Source organism: Eretmochelys imbricata, chromosome 21 (assembly GCF_965152235.1).
Source record: "Eretmochelys imbricata isolate rEreImb1 chromosome 21, rEreImb1.hap1, whole genome shotgun sequence".
Taxonomy (NCBI): Eukaryota; Metazoa; Chordata; order Testudines; family Cheloniidae; genus Eretmochelys; species Eretmochelys imbricata.
Genome location: NC_135592.1, coordinates 9,803,309 through 9,827,922, shown reverse-complemented (window position 1 = coordinate 9,827,922; position 24,614 = coordinate 9,803,309). Strand labels below are relative to the sequence as shown.

Below are 24,614 nucleotides of genomic sequence, written 5' to 3'. Positions count from 1 at the left end.
GCACTCAGCTGTACTGAAGACATTTTCAGCCCATCTCTGGGTTTGGTTTTTTAAGTCACACGGTGCCACCTAGTGGTCAGAGAAAGTATGACCACGCTTCGGCTTCCAGTTCAGCACATTCTCTCAACTGCATCCGATGAAGTGAGCTGTAGCTCACGAAAGCTCATGCTCAAATAAATTGGTTAGTCTCTAAGGTGCCACAAGTCCTCCTTTTCTTCCAACTGCACTGGTAACTGCATCGCTTGTCCTGAAAAAATTCTTAAATACAGTTCGGCTTTGTGAAACTAGACAGAATTTGGACCGTGTCTGATTGGGGTTGTGTGTATGCTTCTTTTCTTTGTCGAAGAGCGTGGGGGATCTCACCTATAGATCAGGGCAGTACCGGAGGATTCTGAAGAGATGAGATGAGGCTCGGGTGTTGCAAATTCATAAACAGTTAGATTCAGAGTGGCTCCCTCTTCCATTTCCAGCTGCACTGGGTGTTCCTGGAGATGGAAGTGCAGGAAAATGGAGGTTGAGGACAGGTGAGAATAGAGAAAAGGAACTTGCATCAAGGCACTTTCGACACTGCAGTTTGAACCAAGTCGGGAAACTATTTTCAGAAGCTGACCTTGAAACACATTGTCCTTCTATATCAAGATTTCTATCAAAGGATCTCAACAGATTTTATCTTGTAGAATATGTTATTATCCCTGTTACAGATGGGGAAACTGAGGCACAGACGGGGGGGGGGGGGAACAACTTGCCCAGTGTCACACACAGCGCCAGTGACAGAGCTCAGAGCCAAGTCCCCTGTTCTCACCACTGGACATTCCTACCTCCCCCAGTTTGTCAAACAGCTTCAGATCCCGTAAGGTGGTTCTGCTGGCTGACATGGGCAGGGGAAATCTAACAAAAATCCTTTGATCTAGGACAGTTTCCCTGCACCATTTTAAAAACCTTGCCCCTGTCCATGCTGTGTGTCACTGGCCAACAGATCATTTCTTGAAGATGGTGTCTTAATACAACCCACATTGCAGCAGAGATGGGGCCTGACTTCTTCATTGTCTTGCACCCAAATGCTATGACATTTCCGCACCTAGGCAGAGAAACACTCATACACAACTGCTTTATTGAGTTGCTAACTCCTCAGCTACCCTGAGTTCACTTCCTGCAGCTCTACCAGTTCCTGGGTCAGCTTTAAAGTGACAAAGTCTCTTGGCTGAACAAACATATTGTACTGCAGACAGTATCGAGGAAGGCAGCAGCAAAGAAAGGATGGCCCAGTGTCTAGAGGACTGGCCCAGGACTGAGAAGACCTGGGTTTAAGTCCCTGCTCTGCTACAGACTTCCTCTATGACCTTGGCCAAGTCACTTAGTCTCTCTGTGTCTCAGTTCCCCATCTATAAAAAGGGGGTAGTAGCATTGCTCTGCCTTTCAGAGGTGCTGCGAGGTGCCCAGATACTATGATAAAGGGGCCGTATAAGTGCTGAAGACAGATAGCACCTAGAAATCTAGCCAGACAGAGAAGTGCATATTTGAGTGTCTGAGTAAGAGTGGGGCCTGGAGGGTCAAATGTAGCACTCCTTGCAGTAGAGAAATGGGGCTCAGTTGGACCCATTTATAGTCTATCTGTGTGAGACCGAACCACTTGCCTCCATCTCAGAACCCTTTTTGGTGTCACTCAAACTGCCTTGCTATGACATTTAACAGAGGTAATGCCGGACAGTGGGAACTGTACAGCATCCAGTGCTATGAATTTGGCCACCCTTTGAACTGAAGGCCTCGGAGAAGGGTCAGATTGAGTCATTGTGTCTCCTCTTGCACTGGCTGGAATGTTAATTAGGAAATTGCAGGTGCCTTTTCAATGGGATTGTCAAAGAAGGCAAAATGACTTTTGCAGACATACCTCCTTTCGTCCAAAGGACTTGATAGGCGAATTAATCCTCACAGCACACCTCTGTCAGGTGATATGTATCCTTATCTTACAGATGCCTTGAGAAGTTAACTGACTATGGTCACAGAGGGTCAGTAGCAGATCTGGGAATAGAACCCAAAGGCCCTGAATACCAGTTCCCTGCTCTAACCACTACACTGCACTACTTAGGTTTTAGCATTCATTTTTTCATCCTTCCCAGCTCTAAGTGCCTCCAAGGCACCTCCGTATTGCAATCAGGGAGGCCAGCTGTGTTGTCAGGACCACTCAGCTTGCAGTTACCTAACCCGGCAGCGGCTTTAGGTCATCTCTAGCAGGAACTTCAGGGGCATAATCTAGAAATCTTGCTAGGCCCTGACTGCAGAATCTCGATTAGGGGCAAGGATGAAAGAGGCAGAGAGGACCCAGCAGGATTTTCTGATCCCAGTTGGGTTTACAGCATTAGCAGTCGCAAAAATATAATGTAAAAATCACTGATTTGATTTGGAAGCAGAGCAAACGATATCTGGGACCAGCACGAGGGAATAAAGGAGAGCCCCAGGCTGTCCTTTTTACAGTCCCTTTTCCGAACGGGTGAGCGCTTATCCCTGCTTGTAAAGTAAAAGTGAAAGTACCTCACCGTTAGTTTAGCCCACTGCTCTGTATTATATAACCAACCTTAGGAACAGGAAGCTTCCATCTCTGCTTGTACATGTTGATGAGTTTGTTCCATGGAGACAGCTCTGCCTTCGGAAATCCTCCATTTAGATCCTCTGTTTACAAAACCCCACAAATAAAGCAGTGAATCCTCTGAGCGGTCTCATCGTACATCCCATATGGAGGGGTAATACATGTCCCAGATACAGTATATGATCAAGGGCCAATCCCTTTGTTGGCATATCTCCAGTGAAGTGAATGGTGTTAGGCCAGTAGAGAACTCAGCCCCTGGTATTTAAACAGATGACAGCATATAAAATGAACTAAAATGGGTTATAAAGGGTGGTCACATACTGTGGTGATAAGGAACATAAATGCACTTGGATCAAAGTGTCATTTCTCAGCTGGACTCTTCATGGCTACGGAAAGGGCTTCTATTCTGTTTCTGACCCATCCACAGTGGCTTCTCCTCCCCAATGCTGAGACCTGCTCTCCATGTCCATTGGACCGAGCCCAGAGACTTTCCCAATACAGCACAGAGTGCCTACAGTAATTGAGTTCTCAAGATTCAGGGATCAGCATGGATGTGAAGGACTAGACCGAGGTATTTGGAAACCTCGTCTACCTACCAGAATACCTGACAATTCTCAAGAGACGTAATTCCCAAATGGATCAGGAGGGATTCCCTTTATCTACAGCCTCTCTACCATTCCTCACCTTTCAGGAGGTGCTCTCTCTCTTCCTTGGCACAGAAGTCCTGGGCGGTCAGTGCCAGGGGTCCTGCAGTCGGTGTGATTCCTTCGTTGTCAGCACGCGGAACCTGTGAGATCCCAGCCCTGAACCCAGAACACAGTTACGCGTGGCTGGGTGCTCATGAACAGGATGGCACTCAAGTGACCACACGCTCGCTCACTCACTCCAACCACGAGACCAAGGCCTTCGCCCAGTTCAAAGCCAAGAGGCGGAATCACATTTAAAACACCAGCACAACTGGCACTGATTGTCCCACTTGTTGACGGACTTGACCTAAAGAGGCCGAGGACTGGAAGGGGCCACAATGCTGATCGCTCATGTACACCAGGTTAAGTGCAAAGCAACTCCATGGACCTCAGTGGAGTTAGTCCAGATTTCCACTGGAGTTCCTCTACATTTACACTGGATCTCCTCCACATTTACGCTGGCATAGCTGGAAGCAGAACCCGGCCCTTTCATTTACAAGGTCAGGAGTGGGGCCCGGTGACTGTACATCCCAGGATGTATAGCCCAGCTACAGCTGTGGGTGACAGGGCCTGACAACAGAGACAAAGAGGCTCACTTAAATGCAACAGTAAAGAGCAAATAAGATGCTGCTTGCTTAGTAATCTTCAGTAAAACCCAAACTAGTGGCCCCCTACAAAAAGACCATTGCCCAGGATCTGATAGGCTTCCCGCTGTCTATATGGGCCCACAGCAAATTCATATTTACTCTGAGACAACCCACAACCCTCTCCACTATCTAAAGGCTGAATGCTTGTCCCAGATCTGTGTGGGAGGGGGACTGGGAGTTTGGCCACCTATCTCAGTGAGGCCAGGATCTGGCCTTGTGTCGCTAACAACCAAACTTACTTTTCCCATGTTCCTGTGTCACCAGAAGCTTCTCCCACCCTCTCTGCTTCCCTGCCAGAGATTCTGTTGCACGGATCCTGGGCTGTTTTATCTTTGCCCACGGCAGCGTTGACAAAGCCACCGGCATCTCCCATCTCCATGCCACTGTGGTCCAGCGTAGGAGGGGATCTCCTGCCACGGCTGGAAGGGGTGCCCCCAAGACTGCTATTCTTCAGTTCTCCAAGGATCTCCCCCATGCGGTCGCCTGTTGCATCTCCATGGGGCTCATCGGTCAGGTGGTCGCCAGTTAGCTCTTTGCCCACTGGCTGGCTGGTCTCAGACTCAGCCCCAGCGGGCACCAGGGAGCTGTCTTCTTCTCGGTCCCCGACGTCCCCTCTCTCTTGTGCATCTGCTCTGGTTTCTGGGCCCTCCTGTGCACTCTGCCTGAGCCCAAAGAGGTTCCTAACAAGCTGGAGCACCGAGGGCCTGCTGGAAACAGGGGCAACGGTCAGAGGATCCATCTCTCTCGGCCGCCACAGGAGGGGATCTGGTGAGGTCACCCTGACAGCTGGGCTGGGGTTTCTCAACAGTTTGGAACCAGGGATTCCCATTGAAATATGGCCGCCTTCAGAATTCAGAACTGCCCCAGAGTTCTGCAGGGGAGGCGGAAGGCCAATCGAGCTGAGCTGCTGTACAAGAAGGGAGCAGCCAGAGAAATGGTGGGCGCTCATGAAACATTCAGTAATAGCAAGATGACTTATTTATATGGAATTCCCCCTCCACCCCCCAGCCCAGTCATTTGGCATTGATTTGAAAGCTCTCTACTTTGAACTGTCACAACAAGATGGAAGGAAAAGAAAGGTCAGCGGAAATGTGGGCGAATTGCTCCAGAAAGGGATACTGGTTAAATAAGGAAGCTAAAAATATTACTTTTGCTGTAGGTATGGTTAGAGCAAATGGTCCAAAAGGAAACAACTCCACTGGCCACTGGGAGATAATTCATTCCTTGCAACAATAATAAAAAAGCAAAGAAAGAAGTCCATTTCTGATGGTTTTACAGCTCCACGGATGAGTTCGGCTAGGTCTACACTAGAAATTTTTGCTGGTTCCCACTGGCTCACAGCAGTGTTGACAAAACCACTGGAGTCTCCCGTCTCCAAGCCACTGGGGTCCAGCATAGGAGGGGAAATGGTGGGTAGGGGTGTGATTTTTTTGGTGTCTTTTCTATACTGGCAAAAGCCCTAATCCTTTACTAGTGTGAACTGCGTCTACACTAGGAGCATTCGTCAGTGTAGCTACACCAGCAAACCTTTTCTAGTGTAGACCTGGGTCTTAATTCTCAGTTGTTGTGCAGGCTGCTTTTTGCAGGGCAACATTTTTCCACATCAGCTCTAAGGTCACCTGTGCATCGTGACAATCAGGGACCCTTATTCTCCACAGTCCTGCACCCCACCATTTACACCAGTCCACAGTGGGTATAAAACACTGCCATTCTGATTTGGGAGCATCTGCCACCCTCCTTGCACTGGCGTACAGGACTCTGCAAAGACAGGGCAATGGAGAATCAGGGCCAGGGTGCGTGGGATCTCTGATCTGAGGCGGTTAAAAGAGATAGCTCAGTCTTGCAATGAAGGTTAGTCCAAGCAGCATTAGCACCAAGTTCCTGAATCATGCAGCGACCTTGGACGCTGCTGAGCTCCAGCACAATTCAGTCTCATCGCCCTGCACAACCAAACCGTGCCTTCCCCACGTCAGCAGAGCATTGCATTGTACTTGGATCCCCCTTCACAGTCGATACATAAGAGATGGGATCTCAAAGATCTGATGCTCTTAATTACCTTCAGCTGTCAACACCATCTCCCAGTGGTCTTAGTACCTCTCCCCGCTTCACACTTAACACTTTCAAACCCATTTCCTGGCATCCTTGATACCTCTCTCTTCCCCCCCCCCGCCCTCACACACACTCCAGCCACACCCATTTGCAGATGTATCATGTTACTAGTGAGAGGAGACGCCTGTTGTTTGAATCGTAGCTTCCCCCAGGCTGGAATTGCTGGGAAGCTCATAGGCCTAGAGCAGAATCTCTCGCAACTCTTCTGTGGCCCAAGGAGCAGGTTCTGGTGGCCCACGAAGAGCCGGCTGATCAGTTGATACAAGTTCTCCTCCTTGTTTCCAGCCCCTGAACTGGATTAAGGACAGCCACACAAGAGAAACATAGGATTGTAACTGAGCAATGAGTGCGTCTTCTATAAGGCTGTGTCCATACTGGTATTTATCTTACCATCTCTCCCCCTTGCTATGGTGATAGTGACAGTGGAGTTGCTAGCATAGAGTGTTCAGAGCAGGTCTGGACAGCAGAGTGATCAAACACCAGCAGCCAGTGCACACTAGCAGAGCAGCAACAGCGTTAATGGGCCGTTTTAAGAGCAAAAAAAAAAAAAAAACAGGCCTAAAACTCAGATCTGCCATTAGCTAGACTGAGCCACGGACGACAAACTTGTTAATGCAGAAATAAGATTGCTTGGAGCTGCCTTGTGCCTTTCCAGAACGTTAAGGTCAGCTGCACTCAAACCTTCGAAACCAGGAAATAGAAAGTGAGCTCGCTGAAAAGTTAAATCAACAGCACGCGAAGACAACGCTGTTACACTGCACTAGTGCTCAGGAAATAGCACGGCAAAGCTGCCTCCCCCTGACCCTGAATATTCTTATGACTAATCACAAACAGCAGGGGTTGGATTCAGTCCACTCACGCCGCTGGAGTTACACTTTGCCCGTAGTGCTTCCAAGTCTTTCATTCACTCCTATGTGATTTGCAGCCCCATCCCTGCTCCCTACTTCCCATCAGCCGTCTGTGTCATCAATGCCTTACCTCCCCAAGGGCCATCTCTCAGCAGATGCTCCTCCCACATCTCCTGTCCCAGGGCGCTGCCCGCATGCCTCCCCTGTTGCTCCACTTCCCATGCTCTGCTTCTCCTCCTCGTCCACACTGGTGCCAATGCAGCTCCCGCTCTCGGAGAGGTCTGACAAGGCCCAGTCACCAGGGTCTCCCATCTCCATGCCCCTGTGGTCTGGCGTAGGAGGGGATCTCCTGCCACGGCTGGAAGGGGTGCCCCCAAGACTGATATCCTTCAGCTCACCATGGAGTTCCCCTATGCGGTCGCCTGTTGCATCTCCATGGGGCTCATCGGTCGGGTGGTCGCCAGTTAGCTCTTTGCCCGTTGGCTGGCTGGTCTCAGACTCAGCCCCAGCAGGCACCAGGGAGCTGTCTTCTTCTCGGTCCCCAACATTACTCCGCTCTTGTGCGTCTGCTCTGGTTTCTGGGCCCTCCTGTGCGCTCTGCCTGAGCCCAAAGAGGTTCCTAACAAGCTGGAGCACCGAGGGCCTGCTGGAAACAGGGGGAACGGTCAGAGGATCCATCTCTCTCGGCCGCCACAGGAGGGGATCTGGTGAGGTCACCCTGACAGCCGGGCTGAGGTTTCTCAACAGTTTAGAACCAAGGATTCAAATTGAAACTCACTCCCCTCCCCCCAGCAGTTCAGAAACTCCCAGGAGTTCTAGAGTTCCACGGGGGAGGGAAGGGATGCAGATAATCTATCAATAACGACTATTCTATCGCTTAGATTGTAAGGGCAGGGACCGTCTTTTTGTTCTGTGTCTGTACAGCACCTAGCACAATGGGGTCCTGGGCCATGACTGGGGTTCCTTGGCGTGACTGTAATAAACAATAATAATATACAGGAATCAGCTATTATTATTTGTCACTGTTCATGCTGCTGCTCCTCCACATCCGAGCGCTGTCCATGTAAAATGAATAGCGAAATCCCTAGTGACATTGCTGTGTCACTAGAAGGGCTAGGCTAGATTTTATTAATTTACTTCCCTCCCCCCCACCAGCCCATATGGCTAGAATTTTCAAAAGAGCTCAGTGCTCATTTAGGAACCAAAAATATCTAGCAATTTAGTGTCACAAAAGGGAGCTTCTGGGTGAATATCTAGCCCCTATTGCGGGTGGAAATCTCCCCCGAAGTGACTTATTATTCTCGTTTTGCCCCCCATTTATTTCCTTTATCTGTATAAGATTCTAGGAATGTTGCTCTGTGTGTCAAGCTGAAGCCTCAAACGTCTTTTGGGTCAGTGAGAAGCGCGGGAAGCAGCTACAAGCATGGCTGAGAGCCCTTTTTGCTTAGAATATCCCCACGTTCAATCATCCCTGGTCTCCACGATCCGTTACCACCCAGTTTTTAAGTTCATAGCCATTTTGACCTTTTGAATTACACCCGTGCAGCACACAGCTACAGTCATGCATGAATCTACAACATGCCAAGAGATCTAGAGACCATTGTACAAAGGTAACAACTGGTCACCCTTACTCTACAGCTAATTTGCACGCAATAATTTAATTGGTTGTATGAGGGAGACTGCACTGGTGGGGATTACTTGGCCCTAATGCCATACCTGTGCACCCAGCTGCCACCTGCCCAAATGAGCACAAATCTCCCAGCACAACACCTCCAGACACAAGTCAACACAACCACCCACACCACACCACAACCAGCAGACAGCCCCCCAAACACTCATACCCCCTCCCTGCAGCACACATCCCTCAGCTACCCCCTGCACAAATCCACACAACTCTCCCAGAACAACCCAACCCACACACACCGATCAACACACCCACAGAGTCAGCACACACAATAACCCTAAACATCATTCTGGAGCCTAGAATGTCTGAGTCAGTGTGAAGGGAGGGAAGCGGCTACATGCATGGCCAAGAGCTCTTCTTGTACAGAACGTCACCAGGTTCAATCATCGCTGGTGTTTGCAGTCTGTTGCCATCCAATCTTTAAGTTCTCAGCCATTTTCAGCTTTGCTTTTCTTTTTTTCAAACACACACACGTGACTTTATGGACTACACCCATGGCATTGTCACCATTGCAGGCGAACTTCTGTGGTCCCTCTCAAGGGCTTCAACTTAAAGGTTTCTGGCTCCCAGCCATTACCTCTCTTAGGCAGAGACCTGTGTCTCACTCCCTCTGGACCCGAGGTTTTAAGGCTGCAAAGGTCCCTATCTTCTACACTGTGATACCCCAGCAAGCCAGTGTGCCGAAAAAGGCCAGCACCCGTGCGTTCCTTTCCCTCCAAGGGCTGGGACCAGTGTATTGCCTGCAGTTACAAGGTACCACACAGCTCCTTCTGAGCAAACACATTTGTTGTCAAGGTGGAAGCATTACAGAGAAAGCATTTCAAAACAAGTAAAGAAGCTACATGCGTGCTAAAAGCCTACCAGAGATCAGCCCCAAATCCAACCGAGGGCCCTGGTGGTTGGTGTCAGTCCTTCAAGCCCCACAAATGGGTTTTCCCTGTGGTTAGAAGTTCATATCAGTCTTTAGATCAGGGACCAGAATGAAGCCCTCGGTTTAAGTCCTTTCTTTACCTGGTGGTCCCTGGAGAACCCCATTTGAACCAGAATATATGAGTGTCCCTAGGAGGCAGTACCTCTCTGGGGTGTAATAATCTCAGTGATTTGCCGGAATCATCTCCTACTGTTTTCACTTGGTGGGGCAGCTGTGGCCCACCATGATACATAAACTGCTCATACGCTTAATACAATATGGTCTCCCCAAGTTATTTCAGGAAGTTGCCCTATCTGTCACAGCTACTGTACAGGCTTTTAGCTACTAGCTATTTGTATTGAGGTAGCACCTAAAACAGTGACTCTGAACCTTTCCAGACTGCAGTATCCCTTTCGAGAGTCTGAGTTGTCTTGCGTACCCTCAGGTTTCACTTCATTTAAAAACTACTTGTTTACAAAATCAGACATAAAAATACAGAAGTGTCACAGCACGCTAGTACTGAAAAATTGCTGCCTTTCTCATTTTTACCATATCATTATAAAACAAATCATTTGGAATATAAATATTGTGCTTACATTTCAGTGTATAGTATATAGAGCAGTATAAACAAATCATTGTCTGCATGAAATTTTAGTTTGTACTGATCTCACTAGTGCTGTCTATGCAGCCTGTTGTAAAACTAGGTAAATATCTGGATGAGTCGATGTACCCCCTGGAAGGGGTATGCATGTACCCCTGGTTGAGAACCACTGACCTAGAGGCCCCAGCCATGATCCCGGCCCTGTTCAGCTAGGTGCCTGTGAATATATAGTGGGAAAAAGTCTAGCAACCATAACACTCCCCAAACTCTGTCCCTTCCAACTGCTTCCTGATATTCCTCAGGTTCACAGCAAACTCACCCTCCAAGATTTTAACTCCCCTACTCTTTGCTCCTCTTTTCTCTACCTCCTCCGCATCCACAACTGGGGACACTCTTTCACTGGTATTGTCTTCTCACCTCCCTCCAGTCCCTTGAGTTCTTGTCCACTTAGCACACTCTCACACCCAGGGTCCCAGGAAGCCCATGCAGAGCCACCATAGGAATCACCGAAGTGTAGGACTGGAATGACTCAATAGGTTATCTAACCCAGCCCCCTGCACTCAAGGCAGGATTTAGGCCATGTCTACATTACAGCCTATGTTGGCATAATTTATGTCACTCAGGGGTGTGAATAAACCACCCCCGAGTGACATAAATTACACTGACATAAGCACTCTTGCGCACAGTGCTATGTTGGCAGGAGATCTTCTCCAGCCACCATAGCTTCTGCCGTTCGTGGAAGTGGTTTCTTCATCCTGACGGGAGAGCTCTCCCGTCGGCATAGAGCATCTTCATCCCATGTGGCGCATGTGTAGACATGGCCTAAGTAATAACTAGACCACTCCTGACAGGTGTTTGTCTAACCCAAACTTCATTGCACGGCGACCCCCTTCTGACAACGAAGTTATTACATGACCTTGGGGGTGGGAGGGTGCAGACCAAGCCTCGCCACCCTGGGTGGGGGTGGAGCTTGGGTTTCAGCTTCAGCCCTGGGTCCCAGCAAGTCCAATACTGGCCCTGTCCACCCCATTAAAATGGGGTCACGACCCAATTTTGGGTCCTGACTCAGAGAACACCTGCTCTAACCTGCTCTTAAAAAACTTCAATTGCAGAGAATCCACCATCTCCCTAGGCAATTTGTTCCAGTGCTAAACCACCCTGACAGGAAGTACTTTTTCCTAATGTCCAACCTAAACCTCCCCTGCTGCAATTTAAGGGCATTGCTTGTTGTCCTATCCTCAGAGATAAATGAGAACAATTTTTCACCCTCCTCCTTGGAACAACCTTTTACATACTTGAAAATGGTTATCATGTCCCTCCCCTCAGACTTCTCCTCTCCAAACCAAACAACCCCCATTTTTTTGCTCTTTCCTCATAGGTCACGTTTTCTAGACCTTTAATCGTTTTTGACGCTCTCCTCTGAACTTTCTCCCTTTGTCCACATCCTTCCAGAAATGTGGTGCCCAGACCTGGATACTCCAACGGAGGCCTTATCAGTGCAGAGTAGAGCGGAAGAATTGCTTCTCCTCTTTTGATGCATGGGAGGGATAGCTCCGTGGTTTGAGCATTGGCCTGCTAAACCCAGAGTTGCCAGTTCAATCCTTGAGGGGGCCATTTAGGGATCTGGGGCAAAAAAAATCGGGGATTGGGCCTGCTTTGAGCAGGGGGGTTGGACTAGATCTCCTGAGGTCCCTTCCAACGCTGATATTCTATGATACTGTTGTGTTTGCTTTTCCCTGAAGAAAGCTATTTCCCAGAAAGGTTCCTGTGAGCGTAGTGGCTGATTCAGCCCCCTTCCCGTGTCTGAAATCCGCATGGCCCCAGCACCCAGCCACGGTGGAAGGAGCTCTGGAAGGACCCAGTGAGCAGCTTTGGGCGAGAAGGAGCCTCTAGAGGGAGCTGAAGCGGTCTCCCGATTTGCATCTATGGTCGATTCGTTTTCTCCACTCCTTCCTTTCGCCTGCAATCGGTTTCCCCCCCCCACCACCGCTTTCCTAGGGCGAGGAAGCCGGCGCAGAAGCAGGCAGGGAAGCCGGGGAGGATGAACTAGCGCGCAGGGGCAGCTCCAGCCGCATCGGCCCCGCTCTGAGCGCTGCAAAGCTCCGGTGCAGAGACGGGAGGAGGAATTGGGTGAGGACGAGCCGCGCGGGCGCTTCCTCCCCTCTCCCAGCCCAGCGCCCCGGGGTGCAGCATCCCAGCCGCGAGCGGGACAAAGGGGAAGGGAGGGGTCCAGCGAGCTGGCGGCCGCTGGGGTTGGGACACCGCAGCTCCCGGGATGGGGCAAGGCTCGCGGCGCCTGTTTCCCCGGGCGGGGGGGGCACAGGACTAAAGCAACAGGAATCCAGCAGGAATCCAGCCACTGGTGCCTAGGAGCTTGCGTGGCGACGGTGCAGGGCTCCCCCGTGGGGGGGGGGGGACTCAGGCGCAGCCCCGAGGCCAGTGACAGCTCTGGGGGCATCACTGGCAGGTCCTGCTGGTTTGGTTTGGGGGGGGGGGTCTCATGGGCGGGCGGTGGGGAGAAGTGATTAGCCCAGGGGTCTGGAAAACAGGCACGCCAAGCTGGTCCAGTTGCACCGTGGGCGAGTCGCCGCCCGTCTCCGGGCCTCCATTTCCCCACCTATAAAATGGGGCTAATGCCACTTGACGACCCCCCCTGGGGTTGTGAGGGTTAACTAGAAAGGGCTTGGGAATGTACAGTCCTCTGTCACTGGTGAGGACAATTAAGGGCCCTAATCATAGACGTGTAGGACTGGAAGGGCCCTTGAAAAATCATCTAGTCCAGTCCCTTGCATTCATGGCTGGACTGCGTAATAACTAGACCATTCCTGACAGGTGTTTGTCTAACTTGTTGTTTAAAATCTCCAATGGCGGGAATTCCACAACCTCCCAGGGAAATTTATTCCAGTGCTTAACCACCCTGACAGTTTGGAAGTTTTTCCTGATATCCAATCTAAACCTCCCTTGCTGCAATTTAGCCCCATTGCTTCTTGTCCTATCCTCAGAGGTTAACAAAATATGCTTGAATTAGGCATATGAGCAGATGAGTTAATACCATTCAAGTGCTTAATGTTAAATGTGTAAATAAGTATTTGCAGGATCAGGGCCAAAGATTTCACTGTAAGTTGACTGCCAGAAGAGGGGGCGTGGAACCCCTTTGTTAAAATATATTCTTCAGTGTTTTATAGTCATGCCAAAACACGACAACCTACAGCAGTGAATCAGGACAGCCCTGCAGTGTTTTCTTATAAAACAAGTAAATGAAGGTGGATTAAAGGCTTAAATACACCCAAACGATTTTTGAATTTGGATTGGGATGCGTTTCTGGGTTAATGCTGCAGAAATCTGCAGTCCCCTGGCTCACCGTGTCTCTGCAGCCGCGGGCACTGTCTTCCCAGGCTGACTTACCAGACATAACCAGTCACGTGTATGGTTTTGAAATTAATGAATCATTTCAGCACCTTCCCAGGTGGCAGTGCGGGGGGGCCCCCAGCTGCACGGGCCAGCAGCACTCTCTGTTTGGCCTGTGCGTGCAGACAGGAAGGGAGCAGAGGGGGCAGATGTGTGGCTTTCTGTCAGAGCAAGTCGTAAAGGGGAATGGGGAAGTTGTTGGGGTGGCTACTTCTCTGGGGTCAGGAGCTATGGAGCCTGGTGACCCTAGTTTGCCAGCCCTGTGGCTGTGAGTTGTGCTTCCTGGAATAATATTAGCAGTAGGAGTATTCATTTGTAATGCAGCATTGCCCCGAGGCCCAAGCTGTTAGGCGCTGTACATACATACACACACTGCAGGCAAGTGTTTAGTTACCGTCCTGTCCGCTGTGCATCCAGTGGTGGAATTTGCCCCAAGTTCCTTTGTGTGGGCTAAGGCCTTGCCTAGAACATGTTTCCTTCGGGAGATATGTATGCACTTCCTGAAACAGCATCAGACTGTACAACACACGAATGGCAGTTTTATTGCTCCCACAGAAGAGGGTGAGCCGGCTTCTGCTCAGAGCTACAGCTGCTGCTCAGAGTCTCTCTGCCTCTCCTTCCCCTTCTGTGCTTCTGCGGATCCCCCTTTGCCCCGTGATATGCAATGTTTTCCCACCTCCCTGCTGGCCTTTCTCCTCGACACAGGGCCAGTGGCTGAATTTCCACATCACCTTTTATTGAGGTGGGTGGGGAAGCCTCTGACGGGATTTGGTCTCAGGGAAAGGTGCTGAGTATGTTTGGCGGATGGGGAGGCAAGTGAGGGACATGCGCTCCAGGAAGAACAGGAAACTCACCCGAAACCTTTAAGCAAAGTGGAGGAGCGGGAGGGGAAATGCACTCAAGGCAAAGGTCTGTTTTAGTCGGCAATAAAGATAAGCTGCTTTGCCATCTCTGAGGTGCTGCTGCGCCCACGTGTCACTGTGGCTTTAACCCTTCGTGAAAGTGAGGGCTGGGTAAGCTGGGAGGTGATTAATACCTCGGTAGTAGGTGAAGGCTAAACACAGCTCCTAGCAAATCAGAATCCTGGGGATGCTGGCATAGGTGGCGAGTTATATGGGCCCGTGGTGCCCGGGGTTCACCAATATTCAGGAATGTGGGCCCGGCTCCACCATTGTTTGGACTTATATTTAATCAGAGCCATCCCTTCCATAGGACGGACCAGGGCAACTGCCCCGGACCCTGCGCTTTGGGGGGCCCCAAGCTTCAGGGGCAGCCTGGGAGGTTAACAGGGGGCCTGGGGCCAGCAGCAGCAAGTGACCCGGCCCCAGCCCACCCACCTCCACCCCCATTCCGCCCCTTCCCCCCCACCCCTGCCTCGCCTCTTTCTGGCTTCTGCTCCCCTCCCCCAAGCAACATCGGGAGCCGGCGTGGCGGAGTGGGCTGGGGCCGGGTCACTTGCTGCTGCTGGTGGCAGGCCCCCAGCTAACCCCCCAGGCCGCCCTGGACCCCGCATCCCCCTGAAGCATGGGGCTCCCCAAAGTGCGGGGCCCAAGGGGGGTTGCCCAAATCAGTCCTATGGATGGGACAGCTCTGCTTGAACCCGTTCTGGGCACCACTAAAAATTATACAAACCTGGTGCCCATGGATGCTGGGGGAATCGTACTCTCAGCCCTCCCACCCCGTTCCTGGCCTCTTTGGGCCACAAGGTGACTAAAGCCCTTGTTCCTGGGAGCCTAGGGACCTCTTGAAAACGTGGGTGGCAGGTCCTCCTCTACTCTTTCTCAGGGCCATAGGGATTGGTCCCCATTAGATTGGTCCGACTTCAGATTAGCTTGGAAGTGGTCAAACGTGGAAGGAGAGGAGGCTCTTCTGGTGCTTGGCACCCTGGTCAGCCGAAGATCTCATTCAGATCTTAATCCGTTCCTCTTTGATGCCATTGGGGAAGATGCGTATTAGCAGCAGTTGGCTGTGGATTGGTGTTTCAAATGGGTGAGAGGCAGGTGGTAGTTCCCGATGAGTTCGAGAAATGTGACTTACACACCCCTGCATGACTTGACTTTAGAGTGGAAGAGAAGGGATTTGTGTAAGAAATGTCATGTGATGGGAAAAGGCCCCAGAAAAAAAAAAAAAAAGAAACTGAAATTTTCCCTTCTTAGAAATGATAAGCAGAAGAGGAACCAGCTTGACAAAAGGGGCTCACTTCCTTGTAGGTTTTGCAAAGGGTAAACATGAAAAATAAGAGCAAACAACTGCGTCATGAACCCAGAAATAGCATCAGCGAGGACAAGCTGAGACTAGGAATCTTTCAGATGCAGAAACCTGCTCTACACTAGAAGAATTCCCCCTTGCCAATGGTGGGTGTTGGCAATGACTACAGCTGGATGGGTACTAAACACAACTGAGCTGCAAGGGTGGACAAGGATGACGAGTGTTCAGGACCGGGCTAGAATTTGTGGTTAAGGCTTGCACCAAGCAAGCTGCAGGTGTTACCAGTGGTGGGTCACCCTTCGAATATGGCCAGATCCACCAACCAGCAAGCCCCTACCCTTGCACCTGAACCAGAGTGACTTACAAATAAACAAAGGGGTCCCTTCCAGCTCTGCTTTTCTACGATTCTGTATTTAAAGTTAAACCAATCTGGAGTGAGTGCAGCAGTTGGGTGTCCATTAGGTTCGATTCATTGACTTCAATTGGCCTACATAGATTTGTACCAGCTGATGATCTGGTCCTTTGTTCTTTCCAAGTCCTGTTATTTTTATTACCACCTCATCCCTAGGAGGCTGAGTTGTGGACTAGAACCCCATTCTGCGAAGTGCGGTACAAACACAGAACGAAAAGATGGTTGAGGAATTTCCCCTCAATTTTTGTTCCTGTAGAATATTAAACTTGGTTTTAAGAAGCCCTGGTCATCACACAGGTGCCAAAGTGCTTTATAAACTCCAGGTAAAATTCCACACTCCGATCAAGCTATAGTATTATTATGTATTGAGCATTAATGGTGTGCTTTGTTCATAGAGGGAGAGCTGGTCTCTGCTGCATGGAGCAGGGAATTTAGAGCAGATCTACATGGGAAGTTATACCAGTGTAAGATACAGTGTGAATTTACACCCCTATAGTTATACTGGCAAAACTCCCCATGGGGACAGTCTAATTCTGGAGTGAGAGTGGCTTTTTCTGATTTAACTTACGTTGCTTTGGAAGCAGCTAAAGCTATTCTGGAAAAAGACACTTAATTACTCTGGAATTAGAGAGTCCACCCGGGGAGTTACCAGTATAACTATAGTGGTGTAATTATACTGGCATAGTTTTACTGCTCAATTTCCCAGGTAGACAAGCCCTTACAGTCTAAGTCTCCCCATAGAATCATTGGACTGGAAGGGACCTCGAAAGGTCTTCTAGTCCAGTCCTCTGTACTCAAGGAAGGATTAAGTATCTAGACCATCACTGACAACCTGCTCTTAAAAACCTCCAATGACGGGGATTCCACAACCTCCCTAGGCAATTTATTCTGGTGCTTAACCACCCTGACAGGTAGGAAGTTTTTCCCATTTTGCAACTGGATGTAAACTGATGGTACAGATCTCAAAACAATGCACAAAGGAGGTCAGTTTCATTATCGCTTTTTACAGATGGGGAAACTCGGGCACAGTTTGGGGACATGACTTGCCCAAGGTGAATCTGTGGCTGAGTGTGGGATAGAACACAAGTCTCCTAGTTCTATGCTTTGTCCAATGTACCCTGCCTCTCTTGTACATTGGGTGTTTCATGTATCCTGTGATCTACTGAACCTTTAAACCAGTGAGACTCAGACTAAGGCTCGTGAGCCGCACGTGGCTCTTTAATGCATCTCCTGTGGTATTAAAAGATACACATGATATTAAAACACCAAGTTATTTAATGATTGACCAATCAGGAGGCTTTTACTATATTATTAACCAATTGCAGTTGATGAAATAATAATACTTGGTCGGTCATTTTGCTGTGAGACTATATAAACTATTTCCCCTGTCCCTCTGTTTAAATATGGATCTATAGTACTAGAGTAACGAATGAATTCACACGACGGTGGCTCTTTTGGGTAATGTTGATTGCTAATGTGGCTCTTGAACCACTGATGTCTGAGCATCACTGCTTTAAACTAAGACCCTTCAGAGGGTGCATGTGTCGGAGTAGCATCCAAGCAGCAACTAATGAAGCATGAATCAATGGGAGGACTAGAAGAGGGTGTCCCTCGATACCAGCAGGGTAGAATTGCCGTGACACTCAGTTCTTGCTCAGCAGCAGTCTGCCAAGGGGCAGGCACAAGCTGCACCCTGGCCTGGGGTTTCCACTCACCAAGTCCGTCAGGATGTGTCCCCCATTAGCACTAAGGGCAGGTCTACACTATGGAATTACTTCGGTATCACTATATCACTCAGGGGTGTGAAAAATCCACAGCCCCTGAGCGACGCCGTTATCCCCACCTACGCGGCAGCGAAGACAGTGCGATGTCGGTGGCAGATTGTCTCCTGCCTACACAGCTAGCGCCTCTCACAGAGGTGGATTAACTACACCAACGGCAGAGCTCTCTCCCGTCGGCGTAGCGCAGCTTCATTCAAGCTCTACAGCGGCGCAGCCGCATCAGTGCAGCGTTTTAAGTGTAGACCTGCCCTAAGCTAACTCAGTCTGGAGAGGTGAAACAAGTTACCCATTCAGGGAGCAATGTTAACTGAGAGCCACGCAGGAAGTTCTCCTTCCTGCCCTTTTCCAGGAGGGGAAGGAGCGAGGTCTAGACTAGTGGCTCTCAACCTTTCCAGGCGATTGTACCCCTTTCAGGAGTCTGATTTGTCTTGCGTACCCACAAGTTTCACCTCACTTAAAAACGACTTGCTTACAAAATCAGACATAAACACACAAAAGTGTCACAGCACATTAGTACTGAAACGTTGCTGACTTTCTCATGTTTACCATATAATTGTAAAATAAACCATTTGGAATATAAATATTGTATTTATATTTCAGTGTATAGAGCAGGATAAACAACTCGTTGCCTGTATGAAATTTTCCTTTGTACTGACTTTCCTCGGGCTTTTTATGTAGCCTGTTGTAAAACTAGGCAAATAGCTGGATGAGTTGATGTGCCCCCGGAAGACCTCTGAGTACCTCCAGGGGTACACGTACCCCTGGTTGGGAACTGCTAGTCTAGACTAGAGCCAGGGAGTCAGGACTGCTGGCTTCTATTCCTCATTCTGCCAGACCCTGTAACCTTGGGCAAATCACTTTCGTCTCTGTGCCTAAGCTTCAACATCTATAAAAGGGGGATAATGATTCTCACGTGCCCTTGTGAAACGCTTTGAGCCCTTCACATGAAAAAGCACAATAAAAGCACCCTATAAATCTTTGTAGAACTGGCTGGGGCGTGAGGGAGGTCACTGAGGGTTTTCCTCACTCAGAAGATGGGGACTCTAAATTCGAAGGCAACCTGCTTCATCTCCACCCAAGCTCCAGAGCAGAAACCAGCAGGGGGAGGTTAGTCTCTCAGGATTGCAGTCAGATGGCAGAGGATTAGGGAGTCTAGCCCTCGTGAGGGGGTGATGAGGCCAGCCCTCCTCCCATGCTGTACTCTGAACCCCAGCTTTAATCCTTCCAACCCCTACACAGCCTTTCCCTTCTCCCTAGCCCTCTTGGAGAAGTGCTGCAAGAGGAACCCGTGGGTCACAATCGAACCACCCTCGCTGGGCACATTTGAAGTCGGGGGAGGGAGGAGAAAAGAGGGGATAGCGTACAGGAAAGACTCTCACGAAAGCTTATGCTCAAATACATTTGTTAGTCTCTAAGGTGCCACAAGTCCTCCTTTTCTTTTTGCGTATACAGACTAACAGGGCTGCTACTCTGAAACAAGTCACCCTCCAGGCACAGTCCAAACCTCCTGTTTGTTCCCAAGACACCTAGCAAGGAGTACCTGTCAGCTGGCATTGTCTTCTGAGCATTGAGATGCAAATGAGCATTCAGCAATTTCCTAAGCCCTGTTGATAAGTAAGCTCTGCATTCTTTTAGGTCCCTTCCCCTCCCAGCACCATTGTCACTTCGTTGTGGTGAATGATGGACTGTATTTCACACCTCTGTTGTTGAACTTCTGCCTCTGGAGACAATATGCTCTAAGGCTTGGAAAACAGGGATAGCCCTGGACTGGCTACTTATCCAACCCCTTTAAGGGCTCCACCCAAAACTAATTTAACATGGCTAACCAATACCAGATGGAAACAACCCATATATTATTAATTGAGGTACAACTTACACTAGGCCACACTGCCTTCCCAAATGTTTATCTTCAGCTACTGTACACCTCAACAATGAGGAGTCCTTGTGGCACCTTAGACGCTAACAAATATATTTGGGCATAAGCTTTCATGGGCTATAACCCACTTCATCAGATGCATGGAGTGGAAAATACAGTAGAGTAGCTCCATTGAAGACACTGCAACCCTGATTTACAGCCACTGAGAATTTGGTCCAGAAGCGTGTACTAGTGCTGTAGTTCACAGACTTTATTGTTCAAATGACACCTTCGTGAAGAACTGATTGATGTTTGAAGTACCCCGTGCACATTTAATCCTTTTGGTGCCCTCTTGGTTTAGGTCTTAATAGCGTTAATTAAGATATTTAGAGACAAATGAGTTTTGTACGTGGCTGGTGGAGATCTGCCTGGGGGAATTAGAAGAGAAGGGAGTTTGGCTAGGGGAGTCCGTTTGGGAGGGTTAGAGGACATGAGGTTTAGAGCAGGTTGGGAGTTTTTCACCGAAATGCTGTGACGTTTTCCAAGGAAAATGTGTCAGACCCAAGACTTGTCACAGCAACGAACAGGTTTCTAGGTCCAGGATGGAATTTCTGATAAAATTAGGGGGCGGGGTGGGAGCGGGGGTGGGAGGAGGATGGAGGGGGGGAATCACAAACTTGAACTAGGATTGCCCGTGACCCATCGTGCCCTAACCACTGTGCTCTTGGCTGTTTTAGGGCAGGTGAGTCACTTTTATTTATTTACTGTATTTATTATTTTGAAAACAAGTTCAGTTTGTCTGGGGGAAAGTTCTGAAATCCTGGAAAGATGGAAAAAACCCACTTTCTGCCCAGGTCTAATGAGGTTAGGGTCAGGTGAGGGGGGTGGGGGAGAGTATGTGTGTGTGTAAGTAAATAAATGGGCAGGGAAGGCTTAGGCTATGGCTACACTATGAGGCTTTTAGCGGCACTTGCAGTGTAGCTGCTGTTGGTCAGCCGGAGAGAGCTCTCCTGCTGACAAAAGACTTCCCCCCCCACCTGAGCAGCAGTGGCATTGTCGGCAGGAGAGCGCTCTTGCTGACGAAGAAGGACACTTTTCGTCACTAAAACTTTTGTCGCTCGGGTATGTGTGCGTGTGTGTGTTTTAACACCCCGAACAACAAAAGTTTTGCCGACAAAGTGCCAATGTAGACAAAGCCTCAAAGGGGAGCTAGGGAGGTGGGGGAATCTTGGGAAGGCTCCCAGCTCCCTGCCCAGGGAGCTTTGCCGGTCCCACTAAAGACCCTGGCCTCTTAGAAGAATCTTTCTGACAGGCCTTCTGTTGTGGACTCACAACTCTTTCCTTTTGGTTAGGGAATTCCACAACCTGCCTCCTTGGGGTGGGCTGTGACTCGGGCAGGCTCCCCCAGCCCACTAGTCTCTGTTCTGGTTCTAGAGTAACAGCCGTGTTAGTCTGTATTCGCAAAAAGAAAAGGAGTACTTGTGGCACCTTAGAGTACCCATCCCAGGGAGCCTGTCTCCTGACTTGATGCTCCCCTGTAATTCTCCTCTTCAAGCCGTGTGCCTCTCTCCTCCTGGGGGTCACCTAACAGCTGGGTTTTATCCTGTTGAGGAGGTAGACACCTGATCAACACCTCCCCCTCCCCGCTTCCTCAATTAGTCTGCTGCTCCTAAAAAGGGCCATGTCATGGAACAGGGGTTGGCTGGCCGCAGTCCCAGTACTTCCAGGGATAGACAACCCTGATACAGTGTACCACTTCCAACAAGCTCACATGCCACCAGTGGTACATGGACCACGGTTTGGAAACCCCTGCACTAGTGGACTGAGCAGGCGACTAGGAACTAGCAGTGTTTTCTTCCCAGCCCTGAAATCGACTCACCATGCAACTGCAGGCAAGCCCTCTGCGTGACTCAGTTTCGCCCACTGCAAAAGCTGAGTGAATACCCACCTGGCAGGCAGGTTCATAAAGTGTCGATAATGAGCTGTATGCATGCTAAGCATTGTGAGTAGAGATTTGCACTCGCTGTAAAATTTAGGCCTGGGTTTGGGATGACTGGGCGTTCAGGGATTTGGGTTCTAATGAATTTTTAATTGTAGTTATTTTTTTAAGGGGATCTGTGAGATGATGAACAGGAGGAAATAGTAGCTCCAGAATAAAGAGAAATGGGAAACTAATAAGACCGAGGATAGGCACACTGTTTGGGTGCATAGTGCACCTGAGAGGTGAAAACAGCTCCAACCTCTCCTGGGGATACAATGGCCGTGTCTACACTAGGGCACTGAACCAGTTCAGTGCATCCGAGCTGGTTGGGCGGAACCATTTTAAGAGCTTGCCCTGCATCTGCGCTCGCACCGCTCTCAATCGTTGCGGTTGCAGTGCCTTCTGGGAAACTGTCCCCCAGTTTCTGTGGCACAGCTCCCCGAAAGCAATGGATTGCAGCAGATTTTGAAAGGTCACCAGTGCGCTAGAAGTAGGACTGTTGGAACCAGTTGTGGGATGACACCAGTGACGTCCATCCACACTGGGACTAAATGGTACAGACTGGAATGGTAACTAGCCTCGCTGAAGGCAAGTTCAGTCCAGATGGTATCAGATGAGCATGGAGCCCGTGGAGGAGCACCTTTTTGTGTGGTCGTGAGGTGCTTCACAAGAGTGCTAGGGGAACCTCATTGTCTTGAGCATGATAAATTTCCCTCATGCGACAAGGCCAGGGAGGGAGAGCTGCCAGACTTGTGGGCGTGGGAGTGATCCTGTAGATGAAGGAGGAGCCTGAGGATGTATTTGAGGGAACTAATGCTATCCAGCCAGAGAGATGGAGGAACCTTGGTGTGGGTGGGGATTTTTGAGAGTGGGATAGGGTGGGGAGGAGCCAGGAGGCTGTCAGATGTGCAGAGATAGGAAGGCGGGAGGCCAAGTGCTCAGAGGAGAAACTCTAGGTGAACTATAGAAGAATTATCTTGGGGCCTAAGACTGTCCCTCGAGGTGTGTAAGGATCCAAGGCCAAAGAACAGACCTTGAGTCTTCAGTTGTCTCCTCTAGCATCACCAGACTGGTCACAGCTTGCAGCTCCCCAGAGCCCTTCACTGAGCAATCCGGTTCACCCTGCCTACCGTTGTTTCTCCCTCTGCAGGGTAAACCTGATCCCCTCTCCCCAAGCTCCCCTCCACCATGGCCTCTGGGAACAGCAGCGACCCACCGGACCCTCATCGGCGCAGGGGCAGCGAGGGGCGTAGGCAGTCGCTGAGACTCAATTCAGGTAACAAGGTCTCTATTACAAACTCGGGTTTAATGTGTCTCTTTTAAATTCCTTTCTGTTTTGATTATAATTCTTGTATCCTGTCAGGTTCCTTTAAAAAGTGGAGAGGGAGAGGTACATGGGCCGGTCAAGGTTTAATCTCTGGGGACTTGGTTTCAAATCTGTGGCAACACCGGCCAAGTCTTTGCTCAGACCAGGACTGAGGTGCACTGGTGGAGCGTGTTTGTGTGTGTCTCTGTCACGTGCCCAAGACTGGAATACCAGGGGGCTGCAGGACAGAAGTGAGATCACTGGCAGAGCACTGTGCGTGTGTGTGTGTGTATGGGGGAGGGAGTCCAGGACTGGAATAGCAAAGGGAGCTGCAGGTCAGGATTGAAATGCGTTGGGGGCGGGGGCAGGACTGCAAGAGCAGTGGGATGCAGAGGATTGAGGTGCATTGGCAGAGTGATGGGTGGGAAGCTGGCACAGCTCTTGCTTAGTTTCATTGCCATTATCTCCTCCCATTCCTATAGCCAAATGTACTCCATGTGAAAGAGACCCGTGCCAGGCCAGGCAATGCTTAATGGCTGTGCAGTTGAGTTGAGTCTGAGAACGTCAGCTGTTGGGTAAAATTGAACCCTGATGACTTTCCAAAAGGTGGCTTGTCACATCCACAGTAGCTGATTTATGGGGCAAAACATTGAAAATGTTCTGAGAACTGAGACCAAAACAAATTGAAAGGATCTGCTCCTCATGTCTGTCCCAAATGAATAGAATTCCTCGGCACTGCAACCTTTTAAGCATGGGTGACTCTTTAACCTGTTTTACAGGTAGACTTGTAAATAAGCATGAGTCACTGCAGCTCTGTCAATAACACCACTTCAGTAACTACACCTAACTGTTTATGCAGTTCACATCCAGCTCAGAGCTGTTTTACTGTCACGATTATATTATTATTTGCATTGTGGTAGCATCTGGAGGCCCAGCTAGGTTCAGAATCCCATTGTTCTGTGTGCTGGACAAACGCATAATAAGGAAGTCCCTGCCTTACCGAAGTTTGTAAGGTATTAAAATAAAATAAAATCAAGGCAGTCCTTATGCAGAGCACGCATTGTAGCCAGAGGGATTTTGCTTGAATAAAAATTGTAGAATCAGGCTGTAAACTATAACCACATGTGTTATACACACACACACACACACACGCAATCTGAGTGGGATTCAGTGTTGGCCTCGCTCTGCTCCCAGTGAAGTCAAGAGGAAGCTCTGTCTATATTTATGTCCAGATATAACTTAGTGTTTGAAATTAACCTAAGTTCCCGTCTCAGGCAAAAACTGCATTGACATCAATGGAAATGGAGCTATGTGTCTCCCTCAGAGGCATGCTGCGGGGTCGCTGGGTGGATGAAAGTTTTAGTGACTGGTTTGGTTTAATTTTTTGGGTTCTGATTTTCCTCATGGTTCTTTGTCCATTTTCTTTTGCTGTTGATAGGGAGCTAAGGGATTTATCTGCTGCTCAGGAAAAAAAAAATTCTCCCCCCAAGAGGATCACTCTGAATTATTCCTGCACTACCAAATGTCTCTTAGGGCATGATCAGGGCTCCAGCATCCTTGCCTATCCTGGGTTGCTCCTGGCATGTCCCCTATG

General features: G+C 49.5%; 2 protein-coding genes across 3 annotated transcripts in view; one reads left to right on the top strand and one right to left on the bottom strand.

Annotated features, from left to right (window-relative positions):
- Positions 1-310: 310 nt before the first annotated feature.
- Positions 311-7,552, bottom strand: LOC144278307 (uncharacterized). Its single transcript, XM_077839575.1, has 5 exons — positions 7,005-7,552; positions 4,157-4,621; positions 3,269-3,387; positions 2,573-2,667; positions 311-485 (listed from the first exon to the last, which is right to left on the bottom strand). The coding sequence occupies exons 1-5, from the start codon at positions 7,550-7,552 to the stop codon at positions 360-362; spliced, it is 1,353 nt and encodes a 450-aa protein (XP_077695701.1). The 3' UTR covers positions 311-359.
- A 4,507-nt stretch (positions 7,553-12,059) lies between these two features.
- Positions 12,060-24,614, top strand: part of BAK1 (BCL2 antagonist/killer 1) — a 37,359-nt gene continuing 24,804 nt past the window's right edge. Inside the window, exons 1-2 of one of the 2 annotated variants that reach the window (XM_077839063.1) lie at positions 12,060-12,199; positions 22,865-22,990. In XM_077839063.1, the coding sequence (XP_077695189.1) occupies positions 22,903-22,990 (88 nt within the window). In that variant the 5' untranslated portion in view covers positions 12,060-12,199; positions 22,865-22,902. Of the gene's footprint in view, positions 12,200-21,502; positions 22,991-24,614 lie in introns of those variants that run through there. The other variant, XM_077839064.1, reaches the window with a different exon arrangement.